At 29.3% G+C, this 21,152-nt stretch overlaps 1 protein-coding gene across 4 annotated transcripts in view; it reads right to left on the reverse strand.

The window, feature by feature from the left end:
- The window catches only part of LOC132933653 (uncharacterized), a 69,533-nt gene that overhangs the window by 41,174 nt on the left and 7,207 nt on the right, over window positions 1–21,152 (reverse strand). For 2 of the 4 annotated variants that reach the window (XM_060999918.1, XM_060999917.1), the window contains exons 5-15: window positions 19,273–19,314; window positions 18,559–18,594; window positions 17,755–17,796; window positions 15,591–15,668; window positions 15,420–15,461; window positions 15,223–15,255; window positions 12,972–13,007; window positions 9,315–9,365; window positions 4,802–4,831; window positions 3,307–3,330; window positions 617–646 (exon numbers count right to left, since the gene is read on the reverse strand). In XM_060999918.1, coding sequence (XP_060855901.1) covers window positions 617–646; window positions 3,307–3,330; window positions 4,802–4,831; window positions 9,315–9,365; window positions 12,972–13,007; window positions 15,223–15,255; window positions 15,420–15,461; window positions 15,591–15,668; window positions 17,755–17,796; window positions 18,559–18,594; window positions 19,273–19,314 — 444 coding nt within the window. The remainder of the gene's footprint in view (window positions 1–616; window positions 647–3,306; window positions 3,331–4,801; window positions 4,832–9,314; window positions 9,366–12,971; window positions 13,008–15,222; window positions 15,256–15,419; window positions 15,462–15,590; window positions 15,669–17,754; window positions 17,797–18,558; window positions 18,595–19,272; window positions 19,315–21,152) is intronic. The other 2 variants (XM_060999920.1, XM_060999919.1) reach the window with 2 other exon arrangements.

The raw sequence follows: 21,152 nt of genomic DNA on the forward strand, positions 1-21,152 counted from the left end.
CCTGCATAATGCGTTTTAAATCGAGTACGTAATTATCGTAATTGCATTGTGCCTCGGGTTCCCGATGAAATGACGACGGAATGTTCGGTTTCCGTCCAAATACTAACTCGTACGGCGTATACGATGTTGACGTATGTACTGTTGTGTTATAACAAAACATCGCGTATGTTAGTAACCTATCCCAGTTGTTGTCCTTATCCACAAAACTTCGTAAATACGATTTCAATTAGTGGAATGACTTTGTTCGAGAAAACCGTTGGTCTGGGGGTGCCACGGCGTCGTTTTAGATTTTTCTATATCTAATAGCTTACACATATTTTTGAAAATATCTGATAAAAAATTAGTATCACAGGCTGTGAGTATCGAAGTATTATATTATAATGTTATAAAGTTCAATATTATCATGATTCTAGGTACCTACATTATAATTTTTGCTGGTATGTCATTAATAAAATATTAAGTCAAGTATCATAATATATGAAGTGTGAACATAATTAGGTACTAAATATCATATAAATAAGATAATTCTAAAGTTTCCTATTTTGTTTCTTATTAAATTTTAATTAAATTTAAAAAATATAAACTAAAATTAATAACAATATGTTTTCATATGTACCTTTATCCGTGGATTCTTTACCCTTTTTTACTGTTTCAAAAATAAATATTTAGATATAAGTACATCATATTACTTAATGTATTATTAATACCTACATTTCCACTTATAAATTATACTATGTATAATTTATTATTTTACTTATTTTATTTAAAATAATATAATAGCTTTTGGGTTTACTATTCCCTCCCCTCTAAGATGAAATTCTATGACTTTCAAAAAAAAAAAAAAAATTAAATTAAACATAGAAATTCCCCCTTTAACTGATGTTGAATTTTATCTTGGAATAATTAAGTTGGACACCTCTGGAATAACTTCTAATGTTGCTTGTGACCTCCGCTGTTGATTCAGGTATTGGAGTTTGTGTCCATTTGTCTTCCATCATGACAGGACACTCCCATGGTCTAAGTAGTGGTGTTTTTGTTGTTTCCTGTCTGACGAACCATACAATTATAATATCTATCGTTATAATAATCATTATAGAGGTTCCACCAATGACAACATATATATATATATTTTTGTTTCCAGTTGTTCGTACCGGTCTTCATGATGTCGTTGGTCCGTGATTTGTTCTTTAGTATATGTTATTGCGTTCATGTCATTCATTTGATTTGTTTTTATATGATGTGCCTCCATTGTTTTGGTATACTGATTCTGGCTGTGCTATGCGACCTGGAATGAGAACGTCTCGATTCTCATAACCACGACATGTTTCGTTTAATGAAATTATCCCGGCTCCTTCTAAGATGTGGTTCTTGGATTCTTAGTCTGCGTCACAGGTTACGAATAATGAATCGTTATTTGTAACATATAACCACTCATTTTTTTTGTCTTAATTTGTGGAACACTGTTGTAGCCATTTCGATTGTCGTATCTCACAATTTTCTGGTACCTCTCGCGGCTCCTGCATTAGGAGTATTTCACACATTGGTCTCATACTCCTAGAATGTAAAGGCTGCGTTTTGGGGCATATCAAAAATTCGTGGACATATTTACAAGTATTGGGATTAAAATTGTCATAAATCGAATTATGAATCGCTTATTAGAATTAATTTCCGGGAAAGTGACATTTATTAAACTAACTAAATTCGACATGGTTAGTTTTAAGAGGGTGCACTAGTAGACAAAATATGGCATAAAAACATTGTTTCGTAATTCCAGGAATACGGCTTATTGAAGCGTTTTACAGTATAAATACCTATTACAAAAATTGTAGAGGAGAATTTTTTCTAGAAACGTAAGAAGCCCGATTTTCGATATTCTTATTAATTAGTAAAATAATTAATTGATAAAAAGTTTAAAAAACGTGTTAATTTACCATGCGATATTGGACGATTGGAACAAGATATCAAAAATCGGGCTTATTACGTTTCTAGAAAAAATTCTCCTCTACAATTTTTGTTATAGGTATTTATACTGTAAAACGCTTCAATAAGCCGTATTCCTGGAATTACAAAACCATGTTTTTCGGTAAAAAAACATTTAATTACGCTCGTCATGTGCTTCGCTCATTATAGACAGCGGCAGCGCTCGATACTAGGGGTTCATACCACCACCCCGCGCACGATAACAGCAGTACCGCACCATAGGTCAAAACGGGTTTTCTATCGTAGCCGTGCGCCCGCACATAGTTTATAAATAACCCAGATAAGAAAATGATTATTATATTATATTTCATGAAATCATGACAAAATATTTTGTATTCGTATCCGAATTTCATACCTACTAATAAAAACTATACTTTTGTTCTTCAAGTAATACGGTTTATTGAATCGGTTTACAGTAAAAATACCTTTTATAAATATTGTAGAGGAGAACTATTTTAACAATCGTAAGAAATCCGATTTTTGATATCGTATTTCTATCGTTCAATATCACATGGTAAATTAACAAGGTTTTTAACTTTTTATCGATTAGTTATTCAACTAATTAATAAAAATATCGAAAATCGGGCTTCTTACGATTGTTAAAAAAATTCTTCTCTACGATTTTTATTATAGGTAGTTTTGCTGTAAACCACTTAAATAAGCCGTATTACTGGAATTACAAAACCGTGTTTTTATGCCATATTTTGTTCAATAGTGCGGCCACTTCGTATCCGAATTTTATACAAATAAAAACTATACTTTTGTTCTTCAAGTAATACGATTTATTGAATCGGTTTACAGTAAAAATACCTTTTATAAATATTGTAGAGGAGAACTTTTTTAACATTCGTAAGGAATTCGATTTTTTATATCGTATTCCAATAGTCTAATATATCGCATGGTAAATTAACAAGTTATCTTCTTACTTTTGATCAATTAATTATTTAACTAATTAATTAATATAACATAACGTGCATTTTACGATTGTTAGAAAAAATTCTTCTCTACAATTTTGGAAACTGAAAATGTCCGGAAACAGTTAAAACAAATCAATATTTTTTGAAAATTTATTGTGTATAGAAAACGTCAGTATAAACAACCAGTGAAAATTGCATGAATCTATAAAGGTAATTTGTTTTAGAGTTACACCAAAAACCAAAATCGATTTTGTTAAACCGATTTTGCGTAAAAACTCCGGGTTTTCATTCATTCTTTTTTGTTTTTCTCCGTGCTCATGAATTTTTAACAGATAAATAAATTATATTTAAAAAAATTCTCATGGCTATAAATAGCTCAAAATGTGTCAAAATAAATTGAAAATTTTACCTGTGAACACTGATCTATTCGTTTCTAAATTACAACAAAATATCAAAAATCGATAAATAAAAATTCTTTGAACTTTAAATGCTTATAAAAAAAAATTGTTTCTATGTATTTTTAATATTTATCAACTGCTATTAGAACGATATATCGTGTATAGAAAATGCTAATATAAATATTCAGTGAAATTTTAAAGTATTTTACAGTCATTCGTTTTTAATTACAACAAAATAAGAAAATCGTTACATGAGAAATAGAGTGAATATCAAATGTTGTACAAATATGAATTTCAAACGATCATAAAAATTTAATTTGACTTTTTTGTAAATATTTTTTTTTGATAAAGGTAGATAAGGTTTTAATGACCCTACTTGTTCTTCAATCATTTTTGTTTGTCGTTTTAAAAATGTAGTTTAAATTTGTAGTTAAAAAATAATAATAAAAAAATAGATATTTTTAATGAAGCATATATATATATTACTATCTCGATATATGTTTAAATAAATGTCTACTAAAAATACTTTTTTTTTCATCTACCATTTATATATATATAAAAAACAAACTACTAATATATATATATATTACTACTCTGTGCATAAATTGAATAGACTGTCTTATAGTTCGGTTTCATGAAACAAATTAACATTGTTTATATGCATACGATAACCCTTACGACCTTTGTTAATAGTAATGTTTTCATTATCATATACCGCGAGTACTTCGTATGGGCCCGTCCAATTTGTACTGAACGTGTTACGTTTGTTATGCTCTTTATTAGGACTTTGTCCCCTACTTGTATATTAATCGCGTGTGTACTTTTATCGTAGTAATGTTTATTATTTTCTTTCTTTTTAATTAAATTAGCACATGCCAGTCTATGTGCTTCCTGCATAATGCGTTTTAAATCGAGTACGTAATTATCGTAATTGCATTGTGCCTCGGGTTCCCGATGAAATGACGACGGAATGTTCGGTTTCCGTCCAAATACTAACTCGTACGGCGTATACGATGTTGACGTATGTACTGTTGTGTTATAACAAAACATCGCGTATGTTAGTAACCTATCCCAGTTGTTGTCCTTATCCACAAAACTTCGTAAATACGATTTCAATTAGTGGAATGACTTTGTTCGAGAAAACCGTTGGTCTGGGGGTGCCACGGCGTCGTTTTAGATTTTTCTATATCTAATAGCTTACACATATTTTTGAAAATATCTGATAAAAAATTAGTATCACAGGCTGTGAGTATCGAAGTATTATATTATAATGTTATAAAGTTCAATATTATCATGATTCTAGGTACCTACATTATAATTTTTGCTGGTATGTCATTAATAAAATATTAAGTCAAGTATCATAATATATGAAGTGTGAACATAATTAGGTACTAAATATCATATAAATAAGATAATTCTAAAGTTTCCTATTTTGTTTCTTATTAAATTTTAATTAAATTTAAAAAATATAAACTAAAATTAATAACAATATTTTTTCATATGTACCTTTATCCTTGGATTCTTTACCCTTTTTTACTGTTTCAAAAATAAATATTTAGATATAAGTACATCATATTACTTATTTTTATAAATTATGAAACCAACTATTTGTATAGGTATTAAACTTAAGCTTATTCATTTACCTTTGAAATATGAAAAATTAAGAATATATATACTTAAAATATTGAATGTCTCATATATAACATATAATATTATTTAGCACTTATTATTAAAAATATTAAAGTGTTTAGACATTTTGCTGTAAGATTATTTAAAATGAAATATATATATAATTTTAACATTTTAACATTTTAAATCACTATTGTTATTTTTATTCAGATTAAAAATAACAATAGCTGGACAATTGGCTGGTGTGTTATTGTTTTATTCACTGTTACCATTTTAAACTTATGAGAAGCGCCCCGAGGAGTGAGATTTTTTTGAATGTCAAAAATAATTTTTATTTACTGCGGGCTGAACTAGTCATTTACCAGCCTGCACCAAACTACCTTGAACCATCATTAGTTATCTAAAATTCAATGCATATCTATTTACTGCTATTTAAGTTTATTATAAAATATTACATTTACAATATAGTTAAATAAGTATAGAGCCTTTAGGGTCTATATGCTACTAGAATTCACCACATATTATACTCTGATACTCTTCCGACATAACTGGTATCCGGTGAATTGATCGCGAACAATTGATCTTCGGTGAATTGGTCGCCGGTGAATTGATCGTGGGTGAATTTATCGTGGATATAATTGGTCGCTAGGATAATTGATCGGCAAATGAACAATTTTAGTTTTTTAATTATTTTATTATAATATTAGGTATATTTCTGAGTTTTATGCTTTTAAAATTTCTCACAGTTAATTAAATTTAAAATTATAATAAATAAATAAATAATAATAATAATAAAAATAAAATAATAATAATAATATTAATAAATATACATTTTAATTTATTTAATGTTGGAGTTGAAGATTATGGGCTATTCCTTTTAAAAAGTCTAATTTACTCCTAGTATGATAGTCGTCACATATTTTTATAATTTTTCCTGCATGGTCTATGTACTTCCGTTTAACACCCATCGTCATTCCTGTAATTAGTTGTTCTGTCTGTAACTTGATAAGGCTCTCCTCCTTTTTGAACGAATCTATACATTTCCATATAGTTGGATGACACGCGTTCAGACTAGATGCAAAGCCATTGTGCCACCCTTCAACAGAATTGTTGGTCCGGGGGATATTTTCGAAAATATATTTAAAACAGTTCCACAGCGTCACTGGAAATAATGCTGGTTTCCTTCGATTTCTTCGATCAAGACGTCCAATCCACGTATCTTCAAAATAATTTGTTAAAGGTGTTAATATTTCTTCGTTCAGTGAATAAAATTCTGAGTCCAGTAGTTCATTCCAGGCATTTTCTACATCCTCTTCTGGTACAAAACTAAGTGCTGCCATCATTCTAATTTGCAAAGCAAATTCCGAGTCTTCTATGTACCTTTTTTGGAATCCTAAATTTTGCAAGCGTCTCCAAATGCTTTGCGATAGATGAAAAAAGCACCCACGAACTGATGTGTTGGTAAAAACACTTTGAATCGTATTAATCGCAGCTTTTTCAAAATCAACCATAATTGATTTTGGATTTAATGATTCGTTCAATCTTCAATCTTCAATCAAAAAAACAGTAAACACACACAATAACGTACTAGCATGGACTAACAAATGCAAGTATGTAATGACAAATTGGTACGACCATCGGAATATAGATGACGATAAATCGATAACGATCGTATAAGCTTATCTAAGTTATTGCCACGCTAGTTCAATCATCTCGTGTGTACATCATATAATAGTATTTAAGATTATTATATCTGTTAATCCCATTGTAAATTGGGTTTTCTGTACGTTATTTAAAAATAAATAAGAGTATTTGAATCATCTAAAATAATAAACATAAAACTCGGATGTGTATATAATATATATTAAATATTAACTATGTAATGAGTATAATAAAATAATTAAAAAACTAAAATTGTTCGTTTGACGATCAATTATCTTAGCGACCAATTATATTCACGATAAATTCACCCGCGATCAATTCACCGGCGACTAATTCACCGGCGATCAAATGTTCGCGACCAATTCACCGCGATCCGACATAACTACCACCAAATTAAATTATACTGCTATATAAGATTTACGCTACTGAATCAACTGATGATCGGTTAACTACGAAAAATGGTAGTTGATGAAACGTATGACTCAACCGACGATTATCTCATCTACATTATAATAGTAAAACAAGTTAATTTTAAATAAGTGGACGAGGAAGTAAAAGAAGCAGTCGCCCCCTTTCATAGCCGATTTTTCAATATAAAATTAAATATGCTTTGTTGTCGTACATTAGGTATATTATTAACAAACATTATTTTTCGAACTATATTCTAAAATATTCTTACAATAACAAATGTAGAATAAAGATACATGACATATAAAATAACATTATTTTCAACATTCGCTATAGCTTTAGCTGTTAAACATGTAAAATGAATAATTATTGAGTTGATTCAGGTTCGCTCCCTCCCCCTATTTACATCATCTTGGCACATCCTTAACTTGAAGCATCATTTAATATTTTTATGTGACGACCAATGTTGTTAATATTATAATTTGAATTAGAGTATATCTTTGAAAATGTTGGTGCATAAAATATATCGCGTATTCAACGAATAGATTTTTAATGGTACACGATCAAATAGGTCAATCAGCCTGGCCCCCGAATTCAAAATTTTAACTACAAAACAAACAAGATAATTAGTAATCAATTCGATATGGTTTGTAACCGAAAAATTAGAATTTTTAACCAAATATGTTTTGACCCCTTAAATCAGTATTTTTCTATGAGGGGTGCTGATCTGAGCTATTGATAGCTTTAGCTATAGCTATAGCTATTGGTACCTTATAATTTATTTACACAGTATAATTTAGTATATTGTGTGCATAAATACTAAGTTAGATTGACGTGAGTTTTAATTGTGTTGTAATTGTATTATTAAAAAAAAATGTATGATACTATCATGGTTTCATATTATGTTTCGATATAATTTATTAAATTTGTATTATTGTTTAGTGTGTTTAAAACAAACAGTTAAATATAAAATGCAGTGATTGAATTTTATAACTTGTTTGACAGATCTGCATCAAACATTATCAGGTGAACCCATAAATAATTAACTCTCATAAATTAAATAATTACCTATAAATGATAAAATTATTAAAAATTATTTGTTTTAAATATTGGTATTTAAACTTTCGTTGCAATTATTATCAAATTATATCACGCAAGTTCACACTCCGTTCAGGTCGTTGTAGACTAGGTACGATGGACGATAGAAAGTGAATATAGTATTTTGCAAATAGTCATTCATGATGTCATTCATGATACGGCGTAGTCACACGCTCGCTCGGATATGGTCCAGTCTTGTATGCTCTTATGAATGTCGAAAATCATAAACACTCGCTTCTGCACTCGCTGAGACTGAATGGTAATGGTCGATGGTGAGTCGTTGGTCAGCGTACTGTAGTACAGTACAGACCGTATAGCAGTCCGAAAATCGAGTACATGGTAACCGTCTATGATAGAAACAGATATGTCGATTTTTCAGTTACCTATGGTCCATTGAAGTAGAAAGTTTTTGCTGCGTCACGATTGTCGTTGACGACCACCTTCATGTGGTTGTATACCGTTCGCAGTCGACATCTTGAAAACACTGATTGAAGTCCTCCACCAGGTTTGCTTCTTTTGCCTGGTACGACGTCAATGAGTTTGAGGGATTAAAGCCCTACTATAGTGATATTGAATACGCTTAAAAAAATGTAGGAAATGCATAGAGATGCTTAGCCCCTAAAGCGCCCCTATTTTTCCTATATAATCGTGCACGACCCCGGCTACCGTTCTGATGTCTCTTTGGAGCAGAAGTAGCTGTCTTAAGGGGAAACGGTCCTGGTCCAGTATTTTGACCATGTATATCCGAGCCAACGTCTAGTTTGCCATCAGTCTTCGCCTCCATAGCCCTGTTTTCTGCTGTGCTGTGTCCGGGTGGTGGCGAGCTTTTTGTGATCATGATTTCTACCTGACTGAATACGTCTCTTAAATACGACTCTTTTGTCGGAATAAAAATTTTGTTCGAAATCGGTAAAATGAGACAACGCGCGTTATGTTTAGCAAATTTTCAGTATGGCATTTTCAGTTAAATGATACTATATAATTTTCTCTTATAATCTCTTCGTAGTACACTACCCTAGTTCGAAAACGGCCGCTAGGACGGGCAACAGTCGTCACGTTTTATTATATAAGAATAAATGATTTATTTGTATGTATAATATATTAATATGTATTGTGTATGTGTTTGAGGAAGAGGTAATAATTGTCACCTTAATAGAATCACCACTCAATATGAGCTAGTAATGTTTAAAACAATTTCAAAAATAAAATAAAAATAGCTTACAGTTTTCAATTATTTTTTCCGCTGACATTTGGCCTTTACCCATAATTACTTCTATACAAATTAAAAGCAAACATATTTTATATTCATTAATTATATATATTTATTAAGTTATTTCATATGTAATTTTTTTTTTTGCATGACCCATAGGTAAATGGTATATTTATATGGTCATGATATAATTTATAATAATGTGAGTCTAGAATGAAAAGGTTTTAAATTGTTTTTCTGAAATTGTTCAGGAGAGTAATATTTTACTTCTTGTACAACATTTTTTTATGCTTGGAGTTTCAAAGCATAAAGCAACTACCTAGTATAGTTTAATTTACAAAACTATAATAATAATTTGCTTTATTAGATGGTATAAAAATTAGTAAAATAAAAATTATCAATTGTTGAAAAATTAGAAACTTTTTATCCTAAAATAAAATAAAAGTATTTAATTAGTACATTTACATTCTTATTTAATATTTTTTTATTTATTGTTTTAATGATCCTTATATATATATAAAAGAATAGGCCTTTTTTATGTTCCCATTTTGTGACGACGCTATTAAACTTGTTTCCAATTTTTTTCACAGAGTTGTTCCAAATACCTTCCTGAGTGTTGCCACGTCGTTCGATTTTCAAAATTTTGATTTTAAAGGGTTAAATCGGTAAAAATGAATTTGTACGAGTAATTTGTATATCTATATTCATATATTATAACAATAGCAGTCGGCCAATAAAGGGAAATACGGTACGGCACGGCGGCCCGAAGGTTTCCAGCTACCTACAACCTAACCTTTTGTGTGTGTGTGTGTATTTTATCAACAATCTATTAGTAATCTACTAATCTACTAATCTATTACTAAATCTTTCCATCTATCTATCTCTATATATAAATTTGCCTTAGACGCTCCATCACACGTAAACGGCTGCACCGATTTGGCTAATTCTTTTTTTGTTGTGTTCGTAATATTGTCAGGAGAAGGTTCTTAACTCTTAAGTAAGATCATTTTAAGAAAATCCACCAGAAAAGTAGGAAATTTGGATGTAGGTGCCATCTGTCAAGTGTTATATATGTTACTTTTAAGTAGGGAAGGGTGTCGGTACTGTAGAAAGGAATGGTGGGCTAGGGCAGTCTACACTAGTCTAGGTGACAGTGAGTGAGGGTTCGCCCATGATGAGTGCGACGTGTTGTGTCGACCGATGTTTTTTTTATGTTAACTAATAAGTAATAACTATGTGAAATGTATTTAATAAACTGTTTCAACTAAATGCGAATGATTTAAATGTGTAACGTTATTCTATAATACCCCTATCAGTATTATTTGATTACACAAGTAAGAACAGAAACTAAATAATAATATATTTTTGTTTATTGTAAGGTTGCTATTGGCCATGATTGAATAATGAATATATTTTTAGACCTGTAGCTATATAGCTTAGTAAAAACTCGTATTACCAAGACTAATTTTTTGACACATGCACATCGTAATATCAACGTGTTAATAAAACATTCGTAATTACGTGTTGCTGCGAATAAGAATTTTTATTCCGGGCAACAGAAAAGTTAAGATAAATCTAGAACATCATACACCGAATATTAAATAAGGCATTGAACAAAGTTTGAGTCATATACAGTTTGTACATTTACATTAACGAAAGTTATAGGGTGACTTATGCCCGGGCAACGCCGGGAGGGACAGCTAGTAACATATAAAAACGGTCGCTCCGTGTTTGTACCCGTGCGTGATATAAATAAAACTATAATATTATTAATTATTGTTTATCATCAGGGTTGCGATTTTATAGCACTTAAAATTGTATAAATATGCGCTATAACATTAACTTAAATATCGCTAAATAAGCGCTAAAATTATGCAAAAAAACAACAAAATATGCAAAAAAAAAGGAAATGTATTAATTAATAATTTTTTAATCACTTACAAGTTATTATAAGTAGTTACTTAAGATTTGAAATAATTTAGTCACTCTGATCAGAATCCAAATGAATTGACTTTACAACGCATTCAAAGCTCGTTCGTTTATAATCGGCGATTAATAATCGCAGTAGAAATCGACAAAAAAACCCCACAAAATCAGCAGATAACAAAAATTAGAACCAAATACCTAATACGAAATTATAGTAATAATTCGATTGACAAAAATCTAAAAACATTTTTACAAAAATGTAATTTCATAAACAATGACCAATTTTAATTCAAAAACAAGTAAAAATGCAAAAAAGTCTCAAAAAGTCCAAAAAAAGCACTAAATACTAAAAATTGTAAAATATGCAAAAAAGCAAAATAAAATGTTTAATTTGAGTTCTCTGTATCATGAAACACATTTTTAGCTTACTCTGCTATTTTTTAAGCATCTCATAAGAAATATGCAAATGCTATAAAATCCCAACCCTGTTTATCATTATATTATCGTACAATAATATTGTACTTGCTTGTGATTAATCGACTTAGAACCTTTTCATAATAACGTTTTATTAGAAATTTGGTTCCATTAACTGAGCGTTTTAAATTTTATTATTTAATTCTTAGTGATTTAGATCCTTTTACTTTTATAAAAATATACAGTACGTAATATCATGACTGTTAGCTTAAAAGAGTCGCCTTCGCATACTAAAACCATTTCTGTTAAAAAGTGGCTGTTGAAAAAAATGTGACTTAGAACCTTTTTATTCTAGACTCACGAATCATTATAAATAGAGGACTACATTTATTTACAAACAATTGTATAAAATACAAAGATCATTTTGAAAAAGGTCTATTTTATTTGGATGCAAATTAGGTACATAACTGAATTTTTTGTTTTATACTGTTTTTTCAAAAATAAATTGTTTGAGTTTTAAACATTTAAAAATAATGTCTTGAACAGTTTAAAAATAATGTCTTAAACAGTTTAAAACAGTATTTTAAACGGTATATTTAAAATAACTTAATTTTAATTTAATATGTAATTTACTCTTATGACAATATGCCGTGTACTAGTATATATTTCACTGTTTATTTATTACGTATTTTAAATCTTAAAAGTATTTAAAATACATTTTAAATACTTTCTGAATAGATGTTTTATGAGGACATTATATTATGTATATAGGTATTAACTATTAAGTAAAAACATTTTAAATTTGGTAATTTATTCAATAAAATTAAAAAAAAATTAAAACGGAGAATGGGAATAGATATAATTATTATTAATACTTTAACTTTTTTTTCTAAAGGATATTATCTATTATTATTTATTATTAATAATAAACCAAAAGAAAGCACAATATAAACTTGGATTTAACATTGTTTCAAACATATGTTTTATTCGCCTTAAACAATGAACAAAACATTGTGTTTTAAACAACAATCCTGGTCACTAATATCTAAAAGAAAAATAAATTACTTAAGTAACAATAATATCAGAAAATGTACGTAATAATATTATAGTCTGATAAACCGTCTTCGCTCTGAGTCGTTTTTCGTATACAATGTTTTTATATCAGCGACCTCTCTAGACATCTACTGAATACAAAAACGGTACCCACCTAAACACCTGTTTATAATTCTTGTCATAAAACTTAAATAGTACTATAATGTTCGCTTAAGTTCCTTTTTAACTTTTAACGATTCAACTTTATGACATTTTCTAGGAAGTAATTGTACTTACGGATTATATTTGAAATATCATAAATAAATTTGAATTCTAAAATAATATATCTACCTGTTAGTATTTAGTTATCTTAAGCATACAACGAAAAATATCAAAATCATCATGTACATATTAATTAAATTAGGTAACAATTTCATCTTTTTTTATCCTTTATTAAAGGATAACAATATTGTAATGTTGGCAAAAAGCCAGGATGTGAATGGAAACGTAAGTCCTTACGGTGTTTCCGAATTGTGGACAAAGTGACAAAAACCATGTGAGTTGCGGACGAAATCTAAAAAGGTAACATACGAATTGCGGACACAAATATAAGATAAGAAATTTCCTATTATTATTTTTGATATAGCGATCGTGGACGTTGGGAAATTACTGTTTAATATTAACGATTAAGATTGTGCCGGTGCATTTGAAACCGCTGCATATGTTTAATCAGTTTATCATTTTTTAAATAATTCAACAACATTTTAAAAATAACGATTGCTCTTTTGCAAGACACAAATATTTTTAGCCCCACCAACCAATTTTTTTGGTAGCTTGTCCTAAGTCCTGAAAAAGTGGTGAAGGGAAATATTTGTGTCCACAACTAACGTGGTTTTTATTAAAAAAAGCTCTGTACGCAATTAGTATTATGACAACGAAACTCGTGTCCGCAATTGTTATGTTATAATTCCTGACCTAAATAATTCGTCCGCAACTAGTATGTGTCCCGTCCTTACACAAGAATAGTAGGTAAAAATTACATGCGTCAACTTTCTTAAGAACTTACTAATACCATTTTTTTCACCGTATAGGATCTAGGTAACATAATATTCCGTACTTTTTTCATCTGCTAGGTCTCATGCAGGAACTTACATTCACCGATGTGAAAAGCTTGCCAATCGTGCCATGTTAATTGGCAGTCACTTTATACCACAAACAAAAACCTTTTAGATTACTTTTAGTCTAAAATACAGTACAAAAATACGGTGAAAATTGTATGTCTATGGCTAAACATAAAACATAATCATAAAATAGTTTTTAAATTCATAGTAAAAAAATATCGATATATAATGAGGAAAATTATATTTATTTTTAGGACAGCCAAGTAAAATAAAATATTATTAGGTTTATTGCCATTAGCCCTACCTCACCACACACCTTCGACCATTTTTTAATGGTTAGACGTCGGTTCACGCGTACATCCAGTCTGCGTTACTACAGTGTTGTTTTTGTTAGTTTTGTTTTATCGTTACCGTCATCACCCACACCACAACCGCCACCATCATGTCACGACTACCATCACCCTCACCGCCTATCATCGCCAAGAGGAAGTATCGTCACCGAGACCCCAAACTTGTTCTTGGGCTTAATACCGTGAAGACCATTTTATTTTTTTTACACACATATTTATTATTATATATTGTATTTTGTTTGAATATTATTGTCTCACTGGCCCCCCTTCTTTGTTCCTATAATTTTAAGAACTGGTTAGTAGCAATATTGTAACTAGTTTAAGTTACACCTCAATATATTTTGCTAATTACCTACCTATAACGTATATATATGTTATATATGTAATCATTTCTACAACTACCTATTCACTATCAACGTATACAAAAAACAAAATAATTACAGTCCACTATAAAAAGGGTTGATCAACAAATCGAATCATTTTATGTATTTTAAGATCTTTTAACCAATGGAAAAAAATACCAAATAAAATGCAAAGTCATTCAGTCGATTTTAATTATAGGTATTACTTCAGAAGTTGAACAGATGATATAATATATTAAATCACAGTCGTTAACGTTTTTTAGAATTATATTAATGCATCTATTTTTTGGGATATTAGTTATTAATTACGGATTATGATGATTATTTGAATCTAGAAGTACCCACAGATATAGATAATAAACTAGATTGCTAACTAGTGTTATCTGCCGTCGCCAAAAAAACGCCATGTTGGTTGTGGGTTATGTATAGTTGTCATCACCTGATAAACCAAATTTATTATTGTATTATATCTAAATATGTGAACTATTATCACGATAAAAATTGATAAAATAATATAGCCACAACCTATATGTTGAAAAAAGTGGCGTCATCCGGCCCGCTTGTCAGTGTATAGTAGTTAGCAATCTAGTTTATTATCTATATCTGTGAAAGCACCTAATAAGTAAAATATATAGCCATATAATTAAATCTAAGAAGTGCGTTTTGAATTAGTAATTGATACAATGTTTAAAAATATTTAATTAAATTAACTTACGCCCTAAAAAAAATTGTTCCTCGATTTCATTTGCTATTTATAAATTGAATTATTCAATTAATATTCAAATAATTAAATTTGAATAAAAATATTTTTGCAGTACTTAGGTTTTATATAATTCAGATACATATTACTTAATAATATTCCATTGAATAAAAAAATAACAAATCGATACCTTTTAGATTTTTAGTACTTACGTAGGGAGGAAAAAGTTATATTTTCATACATTGTTTTCAATTCTAAAATATATATGTATACGAATTACGAAATCAGTTTGATTGTATGCCCAATAAATTGCATGTGTTTTAAACTTAAATTTTATTGTGTATATTATATTCTACACGTTTGTAAATTAAGTGATAGATTACCATCATTTGTGAGGTCTTTAAATTGTGTTAAACTTCCTTTTAAATTTAAATCATCTTTATTTTCTTTCCTCCATATCACTAAAAATGCATTAAAACTCTGATATAAATAAAATATAAATACTAGGAGTCAAATAAAAAATAAATACAAAATGTTTTAATCATATAGATACATACAATACTTCTATTTTATTAAACATTAATCTTATAATATATTATACCTATATTATATTATACTGATTTGAAAGCATATATTATATTATAATATATATACACCAAGGACTGGAGCCAAATCAAAGAAAACTGGTTCTGAATCTAAAATACTCATACAATATTGGGAATCAGGACCTAACTGGAACCATATTAAAATATATTCAAATAACTTAAATCAAAACAGGAATCCATAGTTTTTAATTGAATATTTTTTGATTATTATAATTTTGTTTTTACCACCTTTATGATCATTATTTTGAAAATCTAAGTAGTCAATTAATAATATTTTACTGACTATACATAAGTAATATACATTTAGGACATTGGTTGAAATAGGCGTACCATAATATTTGATTAATTATCACGATGCCACGCGAAGGCGATGAACAAACTCATAATAATAGAATATTATATTAAGTATACATTTTAATTTTAATGAGATATAATAATAATAATAATAATAATAATAATAACAATGACAATTTTATTTTATTGATATATTGATAATTGATAACGTTAGCTTTTGAAAATAAATGTATTATTTTTATTTTTAAAAGAAATTTACAATCTGTACTTATTGGCACAATAAGTAAACTTCAACAGAGAAATATACATAGAAGGTCGTAAGAAAATTAATTATTCAATCAGCACTGAGAGAAAAATAAAAAGTTTACATATACGGACGTAGACCATGAAATATTTTATGGAAAGCAAATATATTCCAAATATATGCGGAAACAGACCCCTTACACAATACCTACATATCGTACTGTATGCACTAATAAGTCAGCAATGCGACAATGCATACCACATCAGAATTAAGTGATAAGCTTTTAAGAATGTGTCCAATAATTGTCATAGTTTTTGTAACCACAAAACGACAAAACTCACAATTTGTCTGTCACTCTCACAGATATAAATACAACTCACTTAGCCCATTTCGTATACCCGAAATGTAATGATTTTAAGTTAGTAAACTGGTCTATGTTAACAATTTAGTGATAAGATGCGTTATCACCACTTACTGGTCGGTGATATTCACAGATATATATAATAACATATTATATATTTATATATATCTATGGTGATATTCGACTATGCGTACTTTTCTGTTTAATTATTTATATCGTATTCGTTTTTGTATTATTATTTATACGAACTCTGTGATTTATATACTTATTTTCCTTGCGTTAACGGATGATCTCGTTCCCGCTAATCGTGAAAGAAAAGGCTAGCGCAACGACGGCGCTCCGAAGCTCGTTCTCTTTATGCACCGCAACGTACGCAACGCATCGATTCCATGCCGCCGCTACCAAGTCCGCGACCCGTTCGACGTGATACCTTACCGCGTGTTTAATACGCGTCCATACTTTAATAATTCACTATTTTCCGGGGAGCTGTAATGCAAATCGCGGTTCTCTCCCCGGTCCTCGATAATACGAAAAAATTATTCACTTTTTTAATTGTCTTAACAAATTGTTTACGCGTCAGACTCGAATTGTGTTTTCTCTGTTATTTAAACTCGTGTAGGTATCCTTCTAACGAGAAGTCAGGATCGCATTTGTGTAAGTGTAGTTTTGCCAGGTAAATCTCCCATACCCCGGTGTATCTGCACTTACCAAATAGCCATTGATAAGAATCGCCCCAAGAGTCCCGCCAAAAGTCCATCAAGCCCACCCCCTTTTTTAGTTTTGTAGAATCGAAGCCCCCCGGCTCACACGCCTATGTTTGTATCCATTTCTTTATTATATAATAAAAACTTAAGTACTTTTTAAATTTCACATGGTCACATAAGCCATCTAAAAAGGTCTATAATATTTTGAAAGTGCAAATCTATATATATATATATATATTATATACTTAACTTGTGGATATCTGTTATGTATACGTACATGGGCAAAACGATAACAATATTTATAAGAATGATTAACTATATTTATCAAAAGCTACTTACAAAAATTAATATACACGTTTGAACCAATATCTAAAAGCCAGTCTATGACAAAACCAAATGTAGTAGTTAGGTATATATTTATATATATATTTTTTATATAATTACAAAATGTAAATAGTATTTAATAATAATTTAATCTAATCAAAATAAATACATAATGGGATAATATTATTGTGTAACACTTGTAATTATATTTTTATTCTTGAATTATCTACACATGTTGGCTAGGAATAAATATGGATTTTAAATAATATACTAATAAATTGTGTTATTAAATGCTCCATAGATATTTCATTATCTCTAGTTAGGTTTTTCTAGATAAATACGTAACTTCAAAAATAATTCTAGCGGGAAAACAGTGTTGACTAATTATGAACCTATATCTAAAATTAGATATAAATATATTCCGTTCCACGACTCACGAGAGAAGTAAACCGTTTCGCTGATATTGACTGACGGTAGCGGCCGTTCCCCCACTATGTGACAGTCAGCATAGACCCAAGCACAGTAAATCACGCACTCGCAATCACCGAGTGCTTGTTGTTGTCACCGACGGCGCACGATCGATGACGCTCTGGCTGGTAAAGTAGTGGAAATGCGTGGAAAAAGACAAGGTTTCTACTTCTCTCGTGGAACGGTGTATAATATCAGTTTAGTAATATCAGTATAGTTTCAGTTAAGTATTGGTTTATTTTAAAATAATATTTTGTATACATAGGTTCGACCTTTGCTATAATATCATATTATTTTAATTTTGAGTAGTAGCCAGTAGGTTAAGTATTTTAAAGAGGTATAATTACTTACTTATTCGACTAAAGTCATTAAAACTATACTTTAAATCTAAACATAACAATTATAACAATTATAATTTAATTTAATTAAACATAGTATCTGTGGTAATATTATTATTATCAATTTATTATTATTATTATTATTATTATCAATATAATGTGTTTTTAAGGTTAACCAAAACAATGTAAACAAATTGTGTTTTTTAAATTAGTACTTTGACACACAATCTTCATTATGAAAAGTGTAAAATTAAATGTATTATTTTGTGAACTTAAATTGAACTGTTAATAATTATTTAATTCCTAATCTATGCGTTCCCCAGCATTATGTTGAAACATAACAAAACTGTATCTATATATTAGATAGTAAAGTTATAACAGTCGATGCTTGAGAATAATTAACAAGATGCCATGCAAACATTAATTTTGAAAAACATATTAATGGAAATAATACAGAGAGGTTCATTCAAAAACATTTTATAGATATTTTTCATTAATCATTCAATATAACCTATACATATTTGGAATTGAATCGATTTTAAATTGTGGACAATTTATAGAACGGTCTATATGACTCACAAATTTGCACTAGTTCCCTCTTTTAAGTGGTGTAAATGATGTTTGATTTAATTTATTAATACATTTACTCTTCTATTCTCAAAATATACGTTTAAAATATAATAACATAACAGAATAATTAAAATGATTTTATCAAATTACAACATACATAATAAAGCATTAGCTGATACTTCATCTGGCGTTGTATCATCTAATTAAAACATATTAAAACGTGTGATTATAATTTGTTAATAAAACTTGGTAGTTGGTAATGATAATATTATGTGATAAATTTAAAATGTATTTCTCTGAACAAATTATTTTATAACATAAATATTTAAACTGTATAAAAATATGTAATAACTATTAAGTATATTTATAACTATATTGTCATCAAAGCAAAACATTTTGCTTTTTTCTATTTGTACGCTAATTTATTGTAATGTGTTATGACTTATGATTACAATATATTCACCATTAATTATCTGTCTGTTATTTTCTTTGTTTTATAATAATCAAAATCAATGTTTATCGCATGTTAACTATAGGTTTAACTACAAAGAGAGTAGTTATAGAAACGACTTATGAAGATTGAAGACTCTATCTATTGTACAAAATATAGTTAAACAGGGTACCTATATAATATAACTGAGGTGTATTAATACTCTTGGGGCAATTGCTAATTAGGAAATACTGATTCATGATTATGAAATTACAATATATAGTGAACCTACCAAATTAAGAAATTATAGTTATCAAAAATATTTCATTAAATGGAAATTTGTTTTATGGATGTTTCACTTTATATTATATACAGTGTTTTCGCGGTATAAAGTACCACTTAATAATTCATCTGGATGACCTTGGATTGAAATGAGTTTTTCAGGAATTGATAAGACGTATACCAAAAATGAAAAATCAGATAAATTTCAAACGTTTAACCCTTTTGGTACGTTAATTTACTTTTTTAAATTATTTTCTACAGATGGGGAAGGTAAAAAATTTTTTTTAGAAATGTTTTTTTCTAACTATACAATAATTGGCAAGTTACGGTATGATAACATTTCATATTTATATTTTCCCATCCCCTCATCAAGATGACAAAAATCACCCATTAATTAGCATGCTATTATCGTGAGTTTGCGACAATTTCGAAACCTTACAGAGTATACTCAATAAAATGCGAATCAAAATCAAACATTTTTAAATCTTAATTACCAGTTTTATACGTGAAAATGGTAAAAAAAAAGGGCCGAGGTAATCGGCTCCGAAAAGACCAAGCAATTTTTGAAAATGCGGTCATCAGTTTATTGGTTTAAAAATTGTTAGTTACCGGTTAACTTTCATCGGTATAATAAATAAATTACCAATGACCGATTCTTAACAATTTTCGAGTGGTTTAAATAATCGCTAACCGATTTTAACCGGCATGACTACCGCTATTTTGAAACACTGCTAGCTGAATATCTGGAGAAGGCTTGCTATAGTTGTTTACCAAAAGGCACGTTCAAAGATAGGAAGAAACCCACGTACTGATGGACGGTGGAAATAATGGAGCATTGTCTAGGAGTTCCTGTCGTAGACACAAGTGAAGCTATATATAAATCCAGATCAAGTAAATAACACTGGTTATTGGTGAAGTATTTAAAAGAGCAAGAAAGGAGCTAAATATATTAGATTCATCAAAAATAGCAACTGGATAAAGTTATGTTGTTTGGTGGAGACCGATCCCTGTGAATCACCCGAATAGCCTGTCTAATTAAAAACTTATTGTTAGGAGAATGATCCCTAAAACTTGCCTACACTGGTCGTTTTTACCACATTGTCGACACACTAATTTTAACCCAGGAGGTGATTAACTCAATTTCTATGACAGAAGCAATTGATTTACCTTAAGTTATTATCAGCGAAATCACCACTCGCAGTGCGAAATTGCCAAAGCGGTAAGATTCAAGCCCAGGTGGGGTGCCAAATATATTGGTGAAGCTGACGGAAGTTCTTCAACTACTGCCTTATTGATGACGTCTTATTCCTGGCGATTTGAATCAA

Source organism: Metopolophium dirhodum, chromosome 1, assembly GCF_019925205.1.
Source record: "Metopolophium dirhodum isolate CAU chromosome 1, ASM1992520v1, whole genome shotgun sequence".
Taxonomy (NCBI): domain Eukaryota; kingdom Metazoa; phylum Arthropoda; class Insecta; order Hemiptera; family Aphididae; genus Metopolophium; species Metopolophium dirhodum.